General features: G+C 37.4%; 3 protein-coding genes across 4 annotated transcripts; all 3 read right to left on the bottom strand.

Annotated features, from left to right (window-relative positions):
• Window positions 1-201: 201 nt before the first annotated feature.
• On the bottom strand, window positions 202-6,101 carry ttc19 (tetratricopeptide repeat domain 19). The gene is made up of 10 exons (XM_039676192.2): window positions 5,806-6,101; window positions 5,540-5,625; window positions 3,556-3,666; window positions 3,397-3,435; window positions 3,249-3,305; window positions 3,030-3,091; window positions 2,829-2,923; window positions 2,601-2,755; window positions 2,345-2,507; window positions 202-712 (listed from the first exon to the last, which is right to left on the bottom strand). The coding sequence occupies exons 1-10, from the start codon at window positions 6,077-6,079 to the stop codon at window positions 546-548; spliced, it is 1,209 nt and encodes a 402-aa protein (XP_039532126.1). The 5' UTR covers window positions 6,080-6,101; the 3' UTR covers window positions 202-545.
• A 2,460-nt stretch (window positions 6,102-8,561) lies between these two features.
• Window positions 8,562-15,491, bottom strand: faim2a (Fas apoptotic inhibitory molecule 2a). Of its 2 annotated transcripts, none has more exons than XM_039676190.2 (12): window positions 15,385-15,491; window positions 13,822-13,984; window positions 13,575-13,708; window positions 12,378-12,442; window positions 12,232-12,285; window positions 12,086-12,136; window positions 11,906-11,945; window positions 11,749-11,786; window positions 10,930-11,017; window positions 10,749-10,844; window positions 8,951-9,004; window positions 8,562-8,858 (listed from the first exon to the last, which is right to left on the bottom strand). In XM_039676190.2, exons 2-12 carry the CDS (start codon window positions 13,976-13,978, stop codon window positions 8,712-8,714), a joined length of 924 nt encoding a protein of 307 aa, XP_039532124.1. In that variant the 5' UTR covers window positions 13,979-13,984; window positions 15,385-15,491; the 3' UTR covers window positions 8,562-8,711. The 2 variants fall into 2 exon arrangements, with proteins under 2 accessions (XP_039532124.1, XP_039532125.1); XM_039676191.2 differs by having other exon boundaries at window positions 13,822-13,981; window positions 15,385-15,480.
• A 639-nt stretch (window positions 15,492-16,130) lies between these two features.
• abcf2a (ATP binding cassette subfamily F member 2a) lies at window positions 16,131-22,320 on the bottom strand. The gene is made up of 15 exons (XM_039677429.2): window positions 22,208-22,320; window positions 20,726-20,909; window positions 19,998-20,210; window positions 19,721-19,903; window positions 19,177-19,348; window positions 18,874-18,969; window positions 18,275-18,377; window positions 18,086-18,181; window positions 17,853-17,972; window positions 17,686-17,775; window positions 17,473-17,583; window positions 17,302-17,364; window positions 17,051-17,179; window positions 16,749-16,952; window positions 16,131-16,630 (listed from the first exon to the last, which is right to left on the bottom strand). Exons 2-15 carry the CDS (start codon window positions 20,868-20,870, stop codon window positions 16,514-16,516), a joined length of 1,842 nt encoding a protein of 613 aa, XP_039533363.2. The 5' UTR covers window positions 20,871-20,909; window positions 22,208-22,320; the 3' UTR covers window positions 16,131-16,513.
• Between the last annotated feature and the right edge of the window lie 1,326 nt (window positions 22,321-23,646).

The raw sequence follows: 23,646 nt of genomic DNA, 5'->3' as shown, positions 1-23,646 counted from the left end.
GATGCATTTCAGATGTATTTTCTGCATCTTGATGTTTAAAGTATTGATTCCTCAATTCAACCTTTTAGACTTGGATTAAACAACTCAGAGCAATCTGAACATTTACTGACCTCTACCGGGTATTGCTAATGATCCTGATAAAGAAAGCACTGCATGCTTTAGGCCGGTGTCAAAACCAAATAAATAAATTAAAATCAAATATTTGTTCATAGGTTTTTTAAATCACTTCTCACGTCAAACACATTAACACAACCTGGCTTTAAATAAGATTACATGTTTCATTGCAAATTATTTCAACAGACAAATGATGTACAGTATTTTTGACCTATCACTCAGTCATCAGTCCACTAGTCTATCTTCCCTGATTCTCTTTTACAGAGAAATAATTTAATACAGACCAAGAGCACGACTAAAAAACAAGTCTAATGGGGAGTAAAGTATAAAAAGGGCATTAGACACTGTACTGTACGTTGTGTACTGAATTGGAGGTTGCACAAAACTGATACATTGTCCTAATGTTGTGCTCTACTCAAGTTTTGTGTGGATCATTGCTTGATCTCCTGTTCATCAGCTTTGCTCTCCGTTTGCCCGTCTCTTCTGTTGGTCAGCTCTTTCAGTCCCTCCTGAAGCTGCTCAACAGCCTCTTCATCTCCCGCAGCACGTGCCAGAACCAGGGCTTCCTGATACAGTTTACCAGACTCCTCGAATTCCCCTGGTTAACAAAAGACAAAAAACATTGACAATTGTGTATCCCTGAGTATATCTTCTAGAATATTATTTATATATTATAATCATTTTATTTGTAATTTTACAACACTATAATATAATAGAATATTCACAAGTGTGGGGTCAACAACATTTTTTAAGCAAGGCTGCATTAAACTGACAGATTTTTTTAAAATTGTAATAAATGCTGTTTTTTAACTTCCAATTAATAAAATAATCAATTAAGATTTCTGCAAAAATATTAAGCAGGTGTACATAAAGCATGTGTATACATACACTCACCTAAAGGATTATTAGGAACACCTGTTCAATTGCTCATTAATGCAATTATGCATTTAGGGGTGTGGTCCTGGTCAAGATAAACTCCTGAACTCCAAACTGAATGTCAGAATGGGAAAGAAAGTTCATTTAAGCAATTTTGAGCGTGGCATGGTTGTTGGTGCCAGACGGGCCGGTCTGAGTATTTCACAATCTGCTCAGTTACTGGGATTTTCACACACACAACCATTTCTAGAGTTTGGTGAGAATGGTGTGAAAAGGGAAAACATCCAGTATGCGGCAGTCCTGTTGGGCGAAAAAATGCCTTGTTGATGCTAGAGGTCAGAGGAGAATGGGCCGACTGATTCAAGCTTATAGAAGAGCAACTTTGACTGAAATAACCATTCGTTACAACCGAGGTATGCAGCAAAGCATTTGTGAAGCCACAACATGCACAAAATTGAGGCGGATGGGCTACAACAGCAGAAGACCCCACCGGGTACCACTCATCTCCACTACAAATATGAAAAAGAGGCTACAATTTGCAAGAGCTCATCAAAATTGGACAGCTGAAGATTGGAAAAATATTGCCTGATCTGATGAGTCTCGATTTCTGTTGAGACTACAGATGGTAGTCAGAATTTGGCGTAAACAGAATGAGAACATGGATCCATCATGCCTTGTTACCACTGTGCAGGCTGCTGGTGGTGGTGTAATGGTGTGGGGGATTTTCTTTCTTGCCACACATTAGGCCCCTTAGTGCCAATTGGGCATCGTTTAAATGCCACGGCCTACCTGAGCATTGTTTCTGACCATGTCCATCCCTTTATGGCCACCATGTATCCATCCTCTGATGGCTACCTCCAGCATGATAATGCATCATGTCACAAAGCTTCAATCATTTCAAATTGGTTTCTTGAGCATGACAATGAGTTCACTGAACTAAAATGGCCCCCACAGTCACCAGATCTCAACCCAATAGAGCATCTTTGGGATGTGGTGGAACAAGAGCTTCGTTCCCTGAATGTGCATCCCACAAATCTCCATCCACTGCAAGATGCTATCCTATCAATATGGGCCAAGATTTCTAAAGAATGCTTTCAGCACCTTGTTGAATCAATGCCACGTAGAATTAACGCAGTTCTGAAGGCGAAAGGTGGTCAAACAAAGTATTAGTATGGTATTCCTAATAGTCCTTTACGTGAGTGTGTGTGTATATATATATATATATATATATATATATCCTCCTTACACCAAACTTTTAAATGGTGTGTTTTTGTGTATATTAAATTGTGTGTTTGTGTATATTAAAACAATTTAAAATTGTAAAAGTCAGAGTAACTTAAGCGAGCAGTTGAACCTTTGTGCATTAGAATTCCTGCCATATTCCCAAGCAGCACATGTTGATCAGGGTGACCCGCTGCCTGTGCAAGCTCAACGGCCTTCTTTACATAAGCCAGCGCTTCATCGTGCTTCCCCTGCAGGTCCAAAACGGTCGCCAGATCACTCATCAGAACCAGGGTCTGAAACAGATTCATTACCATTTAATGGGACAAACACCCTCTTGCCACAAAGACCATCAGAAAAATGACTGCAAACCAGTGTCAGAACGTCACCTGTGGGTGGGACTCTCCCTGTTCCTCCTGGCAGATCTGCAGCGCATGCCGGTAATCCCTGCAAGACCCTGTGAAACGACGATTAGCTGCCAAATAACGTGCCCTCGCATCCAGACTAAGGCCGAGCAGCAGCCTGGTATCTTTGCGCTCCTCGTCTAATTGAAACAAACATTTAGTAAGAAATCAAACACAAATAACCTGTCTGTACAGGAAGTAAACAGAACGTACCTGTCAGGCTTTCTGGAAGAAGGTCCTTCTGTTTCTCAATCTTGGCTTCTAAAGACTCTGTGCAGAACTGGAAGCCATGCTCTGCTAACTCGTTCCTGGAAATGAAAAGTATGAGTTACTGAACAGCGCAGAGGTTAACAGGTCAAATGAGTCAAGTGTTTATCCCCCTCTTTACTCTTTCAGCAAAGGATCAGAACTCACTTGTTTTGAGTGGCATATATGCTGGCCAGCTTCAGCGACATCTCAATCACTGCATTGTCATCCTTTTGAGATAAAACAGGTACAGGCGGTTTAAAAAAAAAAAAAAAAGACTTAGGCCTGATCGCATTTCTTATTGTTTCTGATTTGTTTACAGGATAGTCAATGTTCATAAATGAAGGAATCAGTAATGAGCGTTGCATACAAAAGATATGTTTTTACCTGTGGTGTTCCCCCTGACAGCATGAAACTCATGGCTGCTTTAAACAGCTTCTCAGCCTGCAACAAAGAACAGAGTCACATGCTGACGTTCACTACAGATGTACATACTAATGTAGAGCACAGAGTCAGTGGAGTAGGGCATACTCACATTATCCAGCTGACCTTGGACAAAGGCAAGATTTGCCATCTGTGAAGAGAGAGGGACATTAAGCTAAATTATGCTCTCGTTTAATCTTAATTGTCATGTAATATTATTGTTTAACAAGGAGACCTCTAGGGAAAGGGAAAGGATGACAAAAAAACATACCAGGCTGTACGTATATATAATGGCATCATTACTGTGCATCTGATGTGCCAGTCTGACAGCTTTGTGTAACAAAACATGGGCTGCGTCCAGTTCCCCGGTCATCATGCTGTACTGTGAAGGAGGTTAAGTAGCATTCAGTCTTTTCACAAGCTCACACGTACAATTAAAGGGAGTAAAATTTAATGTGTTTTTGGCATGCTGTCCAGGGGGAGGGCTCCGTTTACAATCTACAGCCATGGTTAAAAGGTTTGGCAGTGATATAAATTGTGTATTTTTTAAAAGTTTGCTGCTTTAGCATTTGTAGATAATTTTTTACATGTTCTCATGGCGTACTGAAAAACAGAGATAAATATTTCGTAAGATTTTAAAGGCTTTTATTTGCAAAAATAGTCAATATATGTGTAAAGAGTTACTGTTTACATTGTTGACCCTTCTCATGCTGGATATGGCCTTCTGGACCAATTCCAAATCGATGTGCAATCCATTCTTGCTTTGTTAGTGCTCAGAGTTTATCACACTTTGTTGGTTTCTGCTTGTCCACTTATCTATCGAGGATTGACCACAGGTTCTCTATGGGTCAGGGGATTTGCCTGGCCACAGGTCCAAAAATTCAATGTAATGATCTCCGAGCAACGTCACTATCACTCTTACTTTGTGACATGGTGCTCCATCATGCTGGAAAATGCACAGATCATCCAAAAATTGCTCCTGGATCATTGGTAGAAGTTTCTCTGGCAGGACATTTTGAGACCGTTCTTTATTCCTGGTGGTGTTTTGGGGCAGAATTGTGCGAAAGCCCACTCCCCTGGATGAAAACCAACACCACATATGACTGTCTCAGGATGCTTCCCTGTTGACACGACATGGTTCACCTTTTCTTTGCTGGAGAATAGATTTTCCAGATGTTCCAAACAGTCAGAGAGGGGCTAAATTTACACCAGTGTTCTGCAATCCAATCCATGTACTTTTTGCAGAATCTTCAGTTTTTTTCTTGCAGAGAAGTGGCTTCTTTGCTGCCCTCTTTGACACCAGGCCGTCTCAGCTCTGCACTGGTGATGAGACGATTCCTTCACCCACTTTTCAAGAGGAGACAGTCCTGCTGCTTTCTGGACACTCTCAGATGTCCTGAAGACTTCTTACTACAGTTGAACCTCTCTCCTTGAAGTTCTTGATGATCTGGTAAATGGGTCTTTCGGGTGCGATATTCTTTTTGCATCAACTTCCTTGCATGTGAGACCATTTTGATGAACGAGATGATGGCTGCACACCTTTTTTTTGGATGTAACTTGGATGTAACCCAACACAAGAACACAATTATTGGAACCACTTCTTTCCTCCTTTTATAGCAATTAGTCTGTTCGTATAATCCAATGAGAATGATTGAGTGATTTTTACCAGACTATCACTTGTTCACATTTTCCCATGTAAAAATGATATAATTAGTGAAATTATGTTAGCTATTTCTTTTTGCAATTATTTAAAATGCTCAAGCAGCATACTTTGCAAAACAAAAAATGTGTCACTGCCGAAACTTTTGGTCAGGGAGAGCCTTTTAGACGAGGAAGCCTTTGTTAGCTGAAAGTCAGAGCCAGTCTGTGGATCTCGGTTGACAGATTTACCAGATACAGTGTATCTGTATAATAATAATAATATATTTATAAAGTGAATGATGACTAGTGTTTAAAATCTGTTCCCTTTTAAAGAAGATTCTTGTAAAAAAAAAAAAAACAGTGACCACTACTGAAATGTCTTCTATTTTACATATTTATTTTATTTAACACAAATTATTTAATCACAAATGACATTATCAGAATAACAAAGCAATAATTTGAACTGAAAAAAAAAAATCTTAGTGCTTTGTCCCTCTGTTTCAAATTTTGTTGTGGCCTCAGACTACGCTAAGATAAACACATGTAGATCAAACTGTCTTGATGTGATACCTGGATGTCTGTTAGAGAGAACTCAATAAAGCATCACAGTATACCTTGGCTTTCTTCAAGAGCAGAATAAGTTCATCCTCGAGTTTTTGTTCCTCGGTCCTCTCATCCGAGCTTCCAAAAAGTGAAAAAGCTGATGCAAAAGCAAATCAGAGTGTCAGATCATTGTAACCATTATACAGAGGTCATTCTGGCTGGCTCGATGTGGTTTATGACATGAAACACTGTTATGACATCATCACGCATGTTACGTCATGTGTCAAATGCAGATGCTAATGTTTTCAATTCACAGACAATCTTCACGTAAACTCACCCATGACACCCCACGCAACAGTCCACCTGCTGAACCCTGCCGTGTCTGAATGACTCTTCTCTCTGGAGCATTGAGAAGAACTGACACCCGGATACCATGACCTTCTGTGCCAGCGGTTCGACGACAGTACAAACACTCCAGCTGACCCACGTAGCGATTTAATTCTTGCAAAAGATAAACTGGAACCGAATACATTTCTTGTACAGTCATTTACACAATGCTTCAAACAAGCTACCTGTGCAGCCAGCAGCCGACAGTAAGAGCGCAGCGCCATTTTTGTGATTATGCAATGACGTCATGCGTGGTGGTCATGTGACCCACCCGAGTTTAAGATTTAAGAGTTATTCTGTTTTTATTATTATTTTTTTTTATTGTGCACTGAATATGCATTTATTACACTACTAGTACATATGTATTTATTTATTTGATTATTTATTACACTATTATAAATGTCTGGCAGTTCAGATGACATTCCTGTAAAATCATATTAGTTTCATTAAAAAATATTTGTAAAATGTTTTGATACATTTTGTTCCTTTTCTAAGAATAAAAGGTGTTTATTTTTCCTCTTTTTTTTCCTCCAGAATATTGTCGGCAAGAACCAATTGCTTAATTACATCATCCTGTAGGAAATTACTAAATTTTTTGGTTGTAAAACAACAGCACAAACATTAAAGAGGTTGAAAATAGTCCATAAAGGAATGTCATTAAAACAATTAAAATTCTGTCATCATTTACTCACCCTCAAGTTATTTCAATCCTGTATGAATATCTTTCTTCTTCTGCTGAACACAAAGGAAGATATTCTGAAGAATGTCAGTAACCAGACATTGACTTCCATAGTAGGGGAAAAAAAAAAACTATGGAACAACAGGGTCCTATCAACTGTTTGCTTACCGACATTCTTCAAAATATATTTTCTTGTGTTCAGCAGAAGAAAGAAACTCATACAGGTTTGAAACAACTTGAGGGTTAGTAAATTATGACAGAATTTCCATTTAAAGTGAACTATTCATTTAAACATCTTGCATCTAAATAAAAATAAAATAAAAATAGCTGGGTCTACATATGATATTCTGGACCTAATTACTGAATTCAAGGAATAAAGCATACAAAAGACACATCAATTTAAGATTTACTGTTCTGTTTATTTATTTTACTAAAGCACAAATGAGGTTACAAAACAACACAATATCCTGTTTTGACCCACTGGCCATTAGTTTTTTAACAGGAAAAAGAGGGAATGCTTTGTAATAATGTCTTTTCAGTTCTAGGTTAGCACACAGCGGGTCTCTGTATCACAGTCCATGCAATAATTTTAGGTTAAACATATTAATTTGTAGATACAGAAGTGCACAGAAAGAGAGAGATAGGAAAGGCATAGGGTGATCCATACACAGTCACTCTCACGTAATATTCACAATAATAACTTCACAAAACAAAATTATACAAATCACCTAATATTTCAATCTTTCCTCTGAAAAAAAAAAGCTATAAATTAAGCTGTCTGTAAAGCCTTTATACATTTCATCTTAAAAGGGAACAAAGTTACAAATGTAAAACGTCCATCTAAAAGCAAAACATAAATGAGTGTTCTTTAAACTGCCATTTATTTGAATACTAATAACGTAGGTTAGCATATCCTTTAATCGAGAAATAAAGTAATCTCTTATAATCCACTGCGACAAATAAAACATCTATCCATCAAAAAGATGAATGTGTAGTTTACAGAAACAGTACAAAATGCAAGCAAAGAGGAATGTCGAATGACATTAAAACCTATTTAAGTTTTCACAATTAAGGAATGTTTTCCCAAGTTAAAATGTTAACACGCTCTTAAATCTATACGTCCATAAGAGACAAGAGAGGTATATTAAAGCCCATGGAAAATTAGCCCTATGAACTTGAAACCAACCATAAAGTACTACAGTAGATCATCTTTTGTCTCTTCTGAATGTAACAAGTCGTCTCTTTTCAAATAAGTCAGCACCTGATAAATCAGTATCTAAAACATTTTACATTTTACTTAAAGGTGAATAAAAGTAATTAAAATTGAGGAAAAACTCCCAAGCATCACACACATACGGGTTAATCTACCAGGGAATTTATAGACGTATATTGCAGACCTCACAACTGACCTGTTGGACTTGGACCAAGTGCCATCATCTAAGGATGTTATATTTGGCACACAATCTATTTTTTTATAAATCTACACTGGCTCCATTCAACACGACTGAAACCTCATTAGTAGCCAGCATTCAGAGGCACAAAAATATTTACTGACCGCAACAAGTTCCTGTAAGGTCCAGCTTCAGACCCCCATTCAAGAGCAGATTATTGCACAGACGAAAACAAAGTGTCACATACGGGCCTCTCTAGCTCTGGTATAATTTTACTGCACAATGTTGCTGATTTTGAAAAGACCATTACACATTTAGTGTCAGCAAGGTTTAAGATTCATTTTCAACTATACAACGTGCAAACGAAGGGATAATAACCATTGACAAGTACTGTCACTATATTCCCCACTAAATCACACTCAAAAACACTGATTTTTTTTAACTTATTATAGAGCAGATGACCTAGGGCATTTCAATTCACTTTAAGTGATATCACAAACAATGATGTGCAGTGATTGTCTACCCTGCATGAGTAAATCAGATTGGTAGTATGGTTATCTTGCAGCAAAGGTGCATACTAGGTGTGCAAAGAGCTGCCTAACCATGAACAGAAGGAAAATAACAGCACACATCAAACTTCCACTGCCACACAGAATGAAGGAAGACTGTTCACTCCTCACCAAACCTTGGAGTAACTGAGAAGGGTGTGTGTGTGTGTGTGTGTGTGTATTTGTGTATGTGTGTAACAGAGGACAAAGGCTCAAGCCCAGGCATAGCATGAACACCTCATTCTCGGCTCCCAAAGAGCTGAAGGAAAAAGAGGAATATGTAGACCACATCCATGTAGAGGCAGATGGCTCCAAACACATGCTCCTCTGGGTTCAGAGAGTACCGTCTGTTGCCAATCAACAGCTGCATGTCAAACGCCAGGAACTGAAGCATAACAAAAGGAAGATTATTAGATTTTGTATGAAACACATAAACATGACAATATTGCATAACCAAAGGGGTACTTTGGTACTAACCAGGGTGAAAACCAGAGCGCCAAATCCAGCATAAGCAGTGTGCAACCAGGGGATCTAAAACCACAGATAGAGTACACACTCTACGGTTAGGTTCTGATATCAAAATGATGGCTTCAGAATGAAGTTTTTAGTGATTATACCCTTATTCAGAGTGTCAGTCCAAAATCCGATTTCTATGCATTTCTGATTGGAATGCAATCCTATTTGGCATGTGTGAATAGCAAAAAAAAATAAAAAATCATATGAAATGCAAAATTTACATTGTTTATGTCGTGGTCAAACGTAAACATCAGGGGCCTCATGTACAAAGACTTGCGTTGAATTCATACTAAAACATTGCGTACGAACAAAGCTGTAAATGTGCGTACGCACAAAAAAAAACAGATGTATGAATGTCTGCGTACGAAGGATCCCACGCATATTCTCTTTGTACATCCCAATTAACGTAAAATTGAGCGCACATGCACGAGCACAACGCCCCACCCAGTCTCCTCCCTCAATTAAATTAATTTAAATATGGTAATAGTCCAATTTGGCAAAAGAAACCTGCAAGGAAACGGCTAAAGAAACCTGCAAGAAATGAAATTCCACTGAAAATGTTTTCTATGTGAATATATGTGAAAGTGTCATTTATTCCTGTGATCAAAGCTGAATTTTCAGCATCATTACTCGTCTTCAGTGTCACGTGATCCTTCGGAAATCACTCTAATATGATGATTTGATGATCAAGAAACATTTATGATTATTATCAGTGTTGAAAACAGCTGTGCTTCTGCTTCATATTTTCATGGAAACCGTGATATAGTATTTTCAGGATTCTTTAATGAATAAAAACTTAAATCAAACACATATAGAAATCTTATAATCGTTTTTAACATTATAAATGCATGTACGGGCACTTTTAAACAAATTCAATATGTCCTGGCTGAATAAAAATATTACTTTCTTTTTTTTTTTACCTGTACTGACCGAAATAATGAAGTTTATTTTTTATTTCCTAGTAAAGCCAACGCTGCCATTGCTAGACAGGTTTGCACATGCTTTATGTTCTTACTTAATTGCATAGAATATTTTAATAAGACTCGTGTGACATAATTTGTAATTGATACATTATTTGACATATCATTAAGCAATATCTGACAGCTGGTGGTGCGATAGAACAATTCGTAGTGTAATGTTTGCCACTTCACCTTATTGCCTCTAGGAGTCGCCAACGGACAAATCAAGGCAAATGTACGTACGCCAGACATGAAGTTTACTTGGAGGAACGCACATTCTTCCGTTAATTTCACTGTAAGTACATCTGGCCGTGAACGTGAAAGCTGGCGTACGCCGTGTTTTTGTACGTACGCAGTGTTGATACATGAGGCCCCTGACTTGTTAAAGGAAACATACTGAATATCGCTGGAAAAACAAGGTTGTGTAGTTGTGCCTGTCGAGCACAAAATTACAATACAATGGAGACAAGTTTTGTCACCGACGGAGACTATATAAAGCCACGCATACCAGTAGGCATGCAGTTTAGTCCAGCACGGCAGATACACATTGTCATGTTGTAAACAAGACATCATCTGTATTGCAAACCCCTCCACGTTGCTGTTGTTGTTTTTGGCGTATGCCTACCATACAGGACACAGATCTGAACAGTTGCGATACACAGTGTGGACTGTCAATCGGATATACACAAATAATCAGATTCTGACTGACAGTGTGAACAAAGCTATTGGCAGTTGGCACATCATAATAGTGACAGCTTCAAAGTAAACGAGAATATTTAAATATCTGCTTAGCAGCTTACATATCCAAATGGTGCAGTAAAGAACAGCAGAAGCCCTGTTATCATCAGCACCATCATAAGAGAGAAAAGTAATCCGTGACAGGTGGTGAAGTCAACCTAGATGACAGAAAAGACAATGCTCTATCAAATGACACATAAATGAAGCACTTGACAGAAGCTGTTTAAGATGAAATGAGCTCACCCTGGACTGGAAACAGAAGAGTGTGATGGCCAGACACACCAGTGCTGTGATGCCCACACTCAACATCACCACTTTGGTATTATGGTAGCTGTATATAGAAAGAGTGAAAGTAGTACTGCAAGTTAGACACATATTCTCGTACATCTATCTTTGGGAGGACATGGAATCTCTAGCTGTGAGTGTGTGTTGGAAATCAGAAATGGTGAAAGAACATTGTGCTTGGTATGTTCTTCGCCTTCAGCCGACAAAGTTTAAATCCCGTCTGGCTAGCACATTTCTCGTAATATTTACACATTAGGTCAGAAAGTGGACAGTAGGCGACTTTAGTGGCTGTTCGAACACATTGGACTACATGAGCATCTACCCTATGAAATCAATCCGGTCTAATGCGTTTTCGACTACCTCTGGCAGTGGTCTAAACTAGACAAGCTCAAAACATTTTAGACCCAGTTTACACCAGTATAGCGTTGTTCACTTGTGATGGGATTGATAAAAACGCATCTTACTAACAAGTGTAAAGAGGGCCTAAGAAAGATAGTCCTCACAAAAACAAACACATATCAAGTTAACTATAGCAGTGGCAGTGTACAAGGCTACATTTGGGTTCTTTTTGTCTCCTACTTTACTATTTTTTGGACTGACCATAATGACTTTAATGGTGTGTGTATAATAAGAGCAATGACGCTGAACATCCACTAACATTTCTAGTCCAGATATCTAAAAATGTCAAAATAATTTATCTTAATAAAAATTATAAAGAATATTTCACCTCTAACAGTGGTCCATTTTTTATATAATATAATATAATATGTGTCTTACCTGGCGAGCATGCCAGCCATATAGGACATTGCCAAAGTCTAAAAATATAAATCAAAGTATATTCATCAATTTCTTTTTAAAGTTATATGATAGTGAATACTATATAATATTTACTATCATTTAACTAGTGAACTAATGAGACAATGAGATTACTTACAAAAATGGCTAGAAGGATCATATTGGTTGGGTATCTTCGTCTGCAGATGAAACACAAACACTGTTCAATAAGTGATGGATACCAAAGAACCTCAGAGTTCCTAATATCACACATCTCCTATGTAAGCCAGAGGGTGAACTCAAATACAAGAACAATGTATAACAAACAGTGTCTGTTTACCGTGCGTTTGTGCTGCACACAAGCATCAGGTATGTTCCCATGAAAGTCATGCTGGACAAAACATAGCAGTGTCACTCACAGGGTCAAAAACATAACTCATATATAAAGTTCTAAAGAGGAAAGAGCTCAGTGTATAGTTCACTTACTATGAAGTCAGATAGAAAACCCGGTTGTACTGTACAAACTTCCGGACCGGCTCACTGTGAAAGACAGGACAGTCTTCAGTGACAGTGCTTTTTTTTTAAAAAAAAAAGTGGAATAAATGGATAAATTTGAGTTGAGTATCAATTACCAAAATGTGAAGAGTGACACCACACTAAATGTGACCATGAGCTGAACCATGAGGATACAGAAGACCTGCAAACAATATATATTTGAAGAGTTCAGATGCAAAAGCCTCTAAGTGCCATTTGAAATTTTCTTCTAAAATGATCATTTTTATCAAGCTTGTTAAGTTTAAGTTCAGTAATTTCACTTAAATGGCAATGAAGATTACCTATTAATTGTCATTTAAGTGAAATTACTGAACTTAAATATACAAGCTTGATAAAAATGGTCATTTTAGAAGAAAATTTCAAATGGCATTTAGAGGCTTTTGCATCTGAACTCTTCATTTGCATTTCATAACTAGAAGGCATGTACGCTACTGTTCAAATGTTTGGGGTCAGAACAAAAAACTTAAAAATAAAAACTTTTTTAACTATCCCATGCTGCATTATTTGAGCAAAAATACAGTAATATTTTGAAAAATTACTACAACTTTAAACAGCCGTTTTCTATTTTTAAATATTTTAAAGGGGTGGTTGATTGTTATTTTACTTTTCTTATGTGCATAAATGCATAAATTTACATAAATGTGTGTGTATTTGACCATTCAAGCACAATAAGCTGTGAAGATGTAAATGTAACGTAAATGTAAAGACAATTGAATTCGGGATCACCTGCATCTGAGACACAACATCTGAACTTACGCTTTGGCTGTGTCTATTAGCGAGAGCACCGGATTGAGTCCTTTTTTGCGGCTAATTGTGATTTATAACACTCTACACATCAATAACTTTAAGTAGTACTTGCAAAGTTAAAGACACATTTTTAAATTTGTAAATCGATGCAAATCAGCAGAAGATAGAATTACGTTTTATATGTGAATCAATCCCCCCTCACCCCTATTTAAAATTCTATAATATTTGAATCATATTTACTCTATATATAGAAGCAAAAATACAGTATGCTGCTATAAATAAAATACATTTTGTATGTTGTGAGACCAGTATAAATGTTGGCAGGCCAAGTAAAAATCTTAATTAACAGCCTCATGAGCCCTGATTAACCTGAACATCTTTTAAATTATAGATGAGCAACAAAAACATTAAAAGATAGACTGCTTTCTTGTATCCAACCCAATTCATATCTGTTAATAAATAATGTGTGTTAATAAACTGTCAAGCAGCCTGCAAATAGAAAAACAATTAAATGAGAACTTTCACACCTTCCTGATGAACATGCGGCGGACATTCTTGTCCTCCCAGTTGCTTCCACTCAGGCCATCGAAGCTGCTGCTGGAGCTCGGATCAGAGAAGGGTGAGGACATGTCTGCAGCATAAGCGTTGGAATATCCTGGACCTATTAACAACGTTCAGAGAAGAAAGACATCGTTTTATCCTCAGACTTTTCTTATAGTAAAGATAAGGTTCCTTATTTGTGCATCCATATCCAAAATTGCTGTTGTCACATACTAGGGCCGGGATGCACATAAGCCCAGCTGGGGTGCATGGGCATGGTTGGTGGTTGCATTGGGGGCAGCTGGGAAGCGTAAGTGAAGCTATCAGCTCCATGTTCTTTATCTCCTGCTGTAGCTTCAGCATAGCTGGGTGGGGCAGCTGGCAGACTCATGGTCTACTGTAAAACAATAACATTCAAAAAAATCACCTGAGAATGGAATCGAGCACAAGTAGATCTGTTATTCCAGCACCCTGGCTAACATTAATATTTTATGCCACAAAGCCAATTGAACTTTGCAACTCTTCACCACATGAATTCCTTATGAACCTAAAACTTGGATCCCTTCCTATCTTAAGCCAATGGCAGACAAAAAAGGTTAACCTTTTTGTCTCCAATTAAATAAATGTACTATATTTTAGTTCAATAATGTTTTTTTAATCTAATATTTTGTATTTAAGGGGATTTTTTTAGGTTATAGAAATGTAAGTTTATTGTTACGGAAAATTTCACAAACAAACGATTTAAATTTCTAAAATTCCATGCTTTACTCTAAACCTGCCAGAAAATCTTCTGTTTGAGCTGCAGTACCAAACATTTCCACTAGATGAAATTTGTTTCCCATTCATTTCCAATGCTGTAATTTTTGATTGTGAGAAGCACAAGAGTGAATATTTTTTTCCAGACCATTTAACCCTTTCAAATCATGTCTATGATTCTTTTTTACATAGCAAGTGCCAAAACCTTTATCAAGTTTTGAGCCATTAAGAGAACAGCTTAATAATATTCCCTTTTAACTGGGCACAGATTATAATTTATAATGTTTCTCAATGAACAATGTGAAGCCTGAGTCATACCATATGAATTAATAGTCAAAATAATTTTATAATGCAGTGCAGTACAATGATAATTGAGAGAAATAAATAGGCCTAAATGTATATCTGTGGATAATTAAATGGATACTCACCCAAAAATGAAAAATCTGACATCATTTACTCACACTCAAGTTGTTGCAAACGTAACAGAAAGTCACGTGTACCATGACTTGATGGTGGACATTTACATTACAATTATACTAAAAGGATTGTTGTTGATAACATTATATATAAACTATAAATAAGAGGGCAGAAGTCATGTAGAACAATTGTGTAACAACAGGTTTTCTTCAGCAAAGTTATCATACTGATAATTAAGAGGCGTTCGAAATTCTTGTGTCAAATATGATACATACAGTTGTTAATATAAGCAGTAAAGAGAACATCAGTTCAGGCTCATGATGATCCTGCTAGTGCATGTACGTACAGCTATCAAACACAAAACACAATGTGTCGTTTATTCGAAATGATTAGTCTTAACGAGGGGAGAAAGTTACTGTTATACTAAAATAATTTGCAACAGAACTGATATAAAGGTTGACAGCGCTTAGCTTAGCTAGCACATCGGTGAGACTTTTCAAGTCCATTCTATCGTGCAGGAGACGACCAATGCTTTGCGCATATAAGAATAACGTTGTTTGAACCTACATCAAAACGTAGGCTCTAACAAATTAATGGTAGAGTAAGCTCTGTATTTTAACTTACCTTACTGTAAACCGTTAACTGATAATGTGACACTGGAGATCCAAGTAAAAACAATGAACTCAATCGTTCAATTACGTACTTCCGGTGTTTCCGGAAATGACAGAAAGTGTGAAGCGATGTTGGTAGAATTTCTTTTTTTGCGAGGACTTTTTTTTTTTTTTTTTTTGCCAAGGACAAGGGTTAGTCATAATTTCGATTTGGTATGTCAAAGTCTCGACTTTTTAGCTCTTAAAATATGACTTTTAAAGTCATAATTTTGACGTTATGCTCGTTTTTCCCCGGGCATTGATTGACTTCTTTTTTACATCTATGCGTCAGATCAAGTCATAATTTCGATTAAGCTGTCCTGTCACTCTTTCGATTTTTTTTTTTATCTCATAATTTTGACATTGTCTGTCAATTTCAACACCGTGTGCTCGATTTCTCTTATCTAACGCGAATAGGGCATCCCTCATAAGTATAGCCAAGCCTGCACACAATTTAAATGTTTTTATAGGATTAGAAGTTACCAAGTTAAGTATGTGTGAATTATTTATATTTTTTCTTTAACGTTTTGTAAAATGTTATTTTCCTCTCTGAATAAAGATTTTTGTACATTGATTAATCTGAATTAGATAGCAAAGGTACAGAGGCATATTTTAACTAGGTAGACAGAACCATAGATTTTCTGCTCTGTTAGAAATCAAGGAAATAAATCTTGAGCAAACTGTACTAAGACAGAAACCAAACAAAACGCACAAGCCAAATCAATTAATGTACGCTTTAATTAGACATCTTTATGGCAAACACAGCTTTAAACAATATTTGATACAATAAAAAAAAACCTCATGAAGAGTCCTTGAAGTTTACTTTATCGTTCATATTAGTCTTTGTCCTGTAGACATGCCCTCCACTAGTAAAAAGAACAAATTAAGTGCACAACCATGTTTTTTTTACAGGTTTTTCAAACGTAAAGTCCAAATAGTGTGATGTATGTTAACACACAAAAAAGAAAACATGACTGAATTCCCCTTGCAGCCCCAGTAACTGAATCAGGTCTAACAAGCATGCTTGTATTTTTCCCAGAGAGCAAAAGTCTGGTTGGCGGAGATGTTGGAAGTTGGAACTGTTGGTCTGGGTGCTCTACTGGCTATAAATCATGCATCTGTTTATCGATTTTTGATTTCAGGTGTTCCTTGTAAGCCAGAATGTCCCTGGTCCATTTTGTGATGGTCTGCTTTTCACAAACCCAGATCTCCTGAGCCACCTGCAAGGAAACAAAACAATATTATTAAATGTAAATCAAATGCATCAGCTTGACAAAGAAAATATTACTAACATGTACAACAATATGGGCAAAAACCTAACTAAAAGCTTCACATTACCTGCTGAATAAGCCTGAAGTCGTGGCTAACCAGCATCATTCCACCCTCAAATTCGTTGATTGCCTCAGCCAGAGCATCAATGGTTTCAATGTCAAGGTGATTGGTCGGCTCATCAAGAAAGAGCATGTGGGGAGTCTGCCAGGCCAGCCAGGCAAAGCAGACACGACACTTCTGCCCATCAGACAGATTCCTAATGGGGCTCACCTAGTTTAATTTAAAAAAAAAAATGAATAAAGTCTGGGTTTCACAGACTAAAAATCTAAGTAAATCCAAAAAACAAAAACAAAACAAATAAAACCTACCTGCTGTTTGCCAGTGAGTCCATAGCGGCCAATGATTTTTCTCATCTCCTCCTTCTCCTTAATCTCAGGGTAACACTTCATCATGTATTCCAGAGGTGAAAGGTCAAGCTCTAATTGCTCTGTTAGATGCTATAGAAAAAAAGCCTGCTGGTTAAATACTATTAAAAATCAGTCTAGTGCCACAGAACTACACTATTTATCATCATAGACAACTATTATATAAAAATGTCATGACAAATGGCTGAACAGACCTGATGATATCGCCCAATCTTCACATGGGAGTGTTTTCTAATCATACCGTCTGAAGGAAGGAGCTGAAAGAAGAGATGATGCCTTACAAACCACGATACTAAAGATTCCAAACCACAAAATCATGCAAACTTTGGTATGACTTTAAGTTTACACATTTAAATATTCCTTACCTCTCCAGCAAGGAGCTTCAGCAAAGTAGATTTGCCAGCCCCATTGGGCCCTACAAGGGCCACCCGTGTGTCCAAGTCAATTCCAAACTCCAGGTTATTATAAATATGCGGCTATATAAAACAGATACATGCAAGAACCTCAATCCAAAGAAGTATGCAAACAACAAAAATGGGTGTAAAATGTGTTATTGAAGATTCGATGCTTCTGCGTACCGTATTATCCGAATACCTGAAGCTGACATTCTGAACCATAATGACAGGAGGGGGGATCTTCCCACAGGGAGGAAAATAAAATGACAGGGTCTGAAGGAAAAAGGAAAAAAAATAAGTAAAATTCTTCTACTGACTAAACAAAGGCACATGACAGACTCTTTTCTCACCTTGTCATTCACAACACGTTCCGTAAGACCAGAGGCGACCATCTTCTGTAGCGTCTTCTCTTTACTCTGAGCTTGTCTGGCCAGCTTGGCAGAGCCGTGACCAAACCGAGCAATGTAGTTCTGTGGATCAACAGGAAAACATTTAAATAACCACATCAATTACAAGCTGAGCAATTAGAAAAGGGCATAGAAGACTTGAATATTTACAAAAGGTACATATAGAAATCGTTTACCTTCATGTGCGTGATCTGGTCCTGCTCCCAATTAAACCGCTTCATCTGATTCTCCTCCAGTTCCTCTCTGGTCTTTATATACTGGTCATAATTACCCTTTACACAAGGATGAACGATAAAATAAATTAAAATGCACATTTGCAATTATAGGAAAACAGCTATACGGGGGAAAATATTTGATCTCTTTACCGTGTAATATTTAAGCTTGCGCTGGTGCAGGTGAATAATGTTGGTACAAACGCCATTGAGGAAGTCCTGGGAATGGGATATTAAAACCAGAATTCTTTTAAACCTGTCAGGGGAAAACAAACAAACTTGATCATACAGCTCTCAGTATGGTGTTAGCGACAATAACAGAACAATCCATTTCATAATGTAACGGTTACACTTTATGACAAGGTGTCCATTATAGTCCATTTAAACAGGTATGTAATGAGTTTTGTTAATTAACATTAATTTACTATAGAGTTAGGATTAGCTACTTGCAATTATGCATAATTTGTTATTACTACATCAAGTAAATGTAACATGTAAACAAAGACACAGTAAAATAAAGTGTTACCATAACATTTTTAAAAACACAACTGCATCTGGGTTGCGCTGACAGATCAGGTAAACGCTTCGGTCTAGTTTTTGTCAAAGCTCTATCCATAACAAGAACAAACTGCTTGATGGAAGAGCTACAATTCGGCCTTTTGTTTACATCATGTCATCAGAAACAACCCATCGTAAAAAAATATTTGATTTTATATTTTCTCATAGCCTTTGTTTTAAAAATGAAGACTTACTGGCTGAGCTCTTCCTCCAGCCACACACATGCATCCAAGTCCAGGTGGTTTGTTGGCTCATCCAACAGCAACATGAAAGGCTTGAGGAACAGTGCCCTGAAGATAAAAAAATAACCATGAATGAATCAAGACTCTGAAGATTGTAGAAAGGTATGCAAATGCATTCATTGAGGATCAGAAAATTCGCTTCGGACAGTTTTTGTCATTGCACAGTTAGCATAAAGCAACCGCGCTATCATTCGGCCTTTTATTACATCATCTCCCAGGAGCTTTGAACTTCGGAAAGAGATTCTGAAGACTCACCGAGCAAGAGCAACACGCATCCTCCAGCCACCGCTGAAGTCTTTGAGTTTCTTCTGCTGCATGGCAGCAGTGAAGCCCAGGCCGTGGAGGATCCGCGAGGCCCTCATCTCCGCTTTATCAGCATCCAGTTCCTCCAAACGCTCATACAGCTCCATCAGCTTCTCACATTCAGCTAAAATTTTACAAAGTTAAATTAAATTCACAAACATTCAAATAAGCATAAACACAAGTGTTCCTCAAGGAGATTCCTTAAACACAGTGCAGAATTAAGGAGTCTTCTCCAACTGAGATATTCAATATACCACGCCTAGGAAAGGAAGCTGTTACAAAAACAGCTCCTATGAAAACGTGGAAAGTTGTACGGACCTGAAATTAACAGATTTGAAAAATGTTCACTATATATACACACACTCATTACATATTTACCCTCATTGATTCTCACACATTTTGTGTGATGTTGGAAAAAGTTGATTGTTTTGAACAAGTAAATGCCCATTTCCAGGTTAACCATTTTGTGTGCATTTGATCAGTCGTTGAAACTCACAGTCCTCATGAGCTAGTCGTTCAGCCTCTCTCTCCAGCTGTATCCTCTGCTCATCTACCTCCATCACGCACTGCAGAGCGCTCTTCTCACTTGGTGCCATCTCTCGGGTCAGGTGGTAGATATCTATGTGCTCTGGAATCGGCACCTCCCTGTGACCAATTGCCGACAGCAGCATTGACTTTCCTACACAGTAGTTTAAATGCAAACCAGTTATTTATGAGCATGTAAATTAAAATAACTTCATTAGCATAACATTAACACATTCTAGTACATTTACCAGTTCCATTGAGTCCGATGAGGCCATATCGACGGCCAGAGTTGAGCTCCAAACTAGTGTCACTGAGCAGCTCCTGTCCATGAAAGGTGAGAGACAAGCTGCTGATGTGCACGTCAGTGCTGTTGGGATGAGATGCCAACACGCCAGTCACTGCACGGGCCTCAGTTTTCTTCAGCTCAAACTCATCCAGCTCCTTCGTCAAACTGGCAACCCCTAAGATAATGAGAAAAACAAAGATGATTTAATTGGATTTCAAGGAAGAAGATAAAAATTTGAGTTTAACACTTGGTGGGCTAGATTTACAAAAGTTTAAAAGGCATGGTTACACAAACAAGAATGTCAGTTCAATGTGTAAAAAACGGCAGAACAAAAATGCAAAGTCACCCTCTTACCATAGGTGGCAATTATAGAAAAGCAGAAATATCATCTTAAATGTTAAGTCCCATTAGCAATTTTTTGGCAATAGTTCATGGATTCAACCAGTGGAAAACTTTTTTTCCTCTCACGAAATTCCCATTAGCATGGATTACTAATTAATAAAACAAGAATTTGTTCAACGACAATATATGTGACTGAAGAAAGCCAAGCATTATTAATAGTTTTCAAAAGCCCATTCTTTAAGGTTTTTCAAATAACACCAAATTCAAAAGTACAGAGACAATTATTACAGCAAATATTCATCTTGGTCTGAACAGACCATAGAACGGTATTTTAATGGCTCTTCTTACCATTGACCTCAGCTGCTCCATTCTGCTGGTCCTCAGGTTTCTCTTCATCACCATCTACTCCATCCTCTGGTTTCTTTGTACGTTGACGAGCTTTGGCTGCTTCTTTTTTCTTTGCCGCCTTCTTTTTTGCTAAATCGGATGGCATTTCAGCTGCAGATCACAGGAACAGAGCACTTCTGAAAATCTGAGGGAGAGATACAAAAAGATTAGTTGGAGGTTAAGATGCTTTACAAGGACTTGAGAAAAAAAACATTACAGTACACACTGTTCCCAAACGACTTCCGGTTCAATCGACACTCGATTAGACAATGGGCTATATGCACGCATAAGTTCCGCATTTGACGTAAGGATGCTCGTCCATTTCCGGTTGTGTAGATTAAAGCGGAGGAAAACCGGAGAAAACGGGATTATGGCAGAGTCTTCAATATTTACTGTCCTCCCGTCTTTGAAACGAAACGTACATACGTTTAGATGTAATTTTATATATAGTTATGTTTATTTAATATAATTTTAAAAAGAAGCATAAACACAACGAGGGGTGTCTGTTTTATCTGTTTTTGTGACTAACGTTTCATTAGTATAACCATGGAGTATAAAATTCAATATAAATTCTCGGTATTGCATTGGACTCTATGATCGGCGGAAGTTATCGAGCATCCCTAATGCTTCACCGGAAATACCGCCGTGCATAGAGCCCATTACGCAAATTTTGTGATAAGGTCTTCTTATAACAAAAGTACTCTTTTCACATTTGTATTCGGATTACATTGAACTTATTGTTAATACATTTTGTATATATCACAAACACGTATTCTCTGTATGTTTTGCAAGAAAAATAAAAAGGTTTTCTTTTAACAAACCAAGCTTCAGGCAGCAGAGGGCAGTGGTTCGGCTCGGCTCACGTGGAGTACAGTCGGCCAGTACTTTTCCCTGACGCAGTCTAGGCGTATAACGGCAATGATAAAGTGATACCGGCACAGAAAGAGCCTATTACACGAACGATATCGTGATGAGTTCGGAAAGCATAAATGGCCGATGATATAGCGACATACCACCGCTACTGCTCTCAAGAGTAAAAAAGGTGTCGGTTACCTAGTAAAGGCCCAACCAATGTGCCACTTCACCAACCATGCTAACTCTAGCCATAACGGTGTATCCCAGATCACGAGAAAAGCTTACTCCATAGACCGAGAACTACAGTTTTTATTAAAAATATATACAATAACATTTGTAAAAGAGGCATCCACCGATAAAAAATGCTAAACTGGCTGAGGGGAGCACGCGACTCTCTTGTCCCCACGAGCTAGCCGGTGAGCTAACAGCCGGTAAAACTAGCCGGTTAATCCGAAAGATATCCGGACAAAACAAAAAAAAAAAAAGTAAATGAGGTATGATTTTTTTGTAGACATCGATCAACACAAAGATAGACAACTATCACGAGTAAAAAAAAATAACTTTTGTTGAATTAGGCCGTAATCTTACCTAGATCTATTCCTGGCGAAGCGCTACTAGCAGCACCGGAGAAGCGGTCTCATCTCATGACCCGCGCTACAAGCGCTGAGGCGCGTGTCACCAAAACCGGCACGGCAGCCAATCAAATGTCGATGCATAATAAGTCTCCACCCACTTCTTTGCATAACAGAAAAGCCGCTCTCTGATAGCAGTTTGTTAGTTTCCCGGTTGAGTCACACAAAAATGACATAAAATGAGCAATATGTTCAAATAGCAGTTAATGTGATTCTTAAAAAACTGACAATTACAAGGTTATGCTATTTGTTCATGATTTATAGTTTCTAGAATAGACCACACCACTAGCATCACTACATCTGTGGAGCAAAAATCTGACTCGTGATATGAATGGGACCAGCTATTTCAACTAAAGGAAAAAAAAAACAAAAACAAAATAATGATCATGATTTTGTTAATTTTATTAATCTTGTTCAAAATGTCCTTTACAGACACACTGCACCTGTATTTAAATAAAATACATAACACAATAAGAATGCACTGTAGAAAGGTAAAGGGTCAATCAATGCCTCTGAATATGAACACCTTTTGACATTCATGTATACCAGATTTAGTTCTCATGTTACACTTGTGCATCAAGCATACCTCAGGCCACAGAAACACAAATGCCATCATTATGTGATGGAGTATTCAGTAAAATCAAGTCATTGATTAGCATCCACAAAGATGATAAAACTGTACTTAACCTTTGGTTAATGCTTCCTGTGCATCTCAGTGATTTAGTAAGGCAACAAAGATACAAATAATAATAGAAAAAAAAATATTTCTGAATCATCATGCTAAAAAGAACCCCCTAAAAAACTAAAATATTCACATGCAACATGCATTATTGTTTTTTTCAACACAACATATTTATAACACATTTTTGTTTTACTGGCAGTTAAAGCCTCTGAAAATTAAGACATTTTCAACCATAAGTTATAAAGATTGCTTATATGAGAAATCATGTTTAGATTCTTTGACAATTCACAAATATCTGTATTGTTAAGACAAGTGTTCACAAATCAGAATGATTTAGATTATCGTAGCATAAATCTTCAGTGTTAATTTCCATTTATAGAACGTTTCAAATTTATGACAATAAATGTCACTTATTGCAAATAAAGTTAGCTGGCTTGTTTGAACCCAGCATATTTCTTCATGATCTCTTTTTGCACAGTGCAAATTTAAAGACAGAAAAAAACATGAATAAAGCTGCAAGAAGAATGTGACGTCATATTCAAACGGGTAGAAAAAACCCCATAACAGATTCAATATCTATACTTACATATTAACATTTAACATATCATTAATGGTTAAATAAATTTCCCAGGCATCAAATTTTCATTCATGGTATTTTAAATTTTCCAAGAGACACAGTAGCGTATCTGCACTTCATGTGCATCACAAAACTG

Source organism: Pimephales promelas, chromosome 5 (assembly GCF_988280905.1).
Source record: "Pimephales promelas chromosome 5, fPimPro1.hap1.1, whole genome shotgun sequence".
Lineage (NCBI taxonomy): Eukaryota > Metazoa > Chordata > Actinopteri > Cypriniformes > Leuciscidae > Pimephales > Pimephales promelas.
Note: the sequence above shows the minus strand (reverse complement) of the source record. Positions and strands in the feature narration are given on the sequence as shown.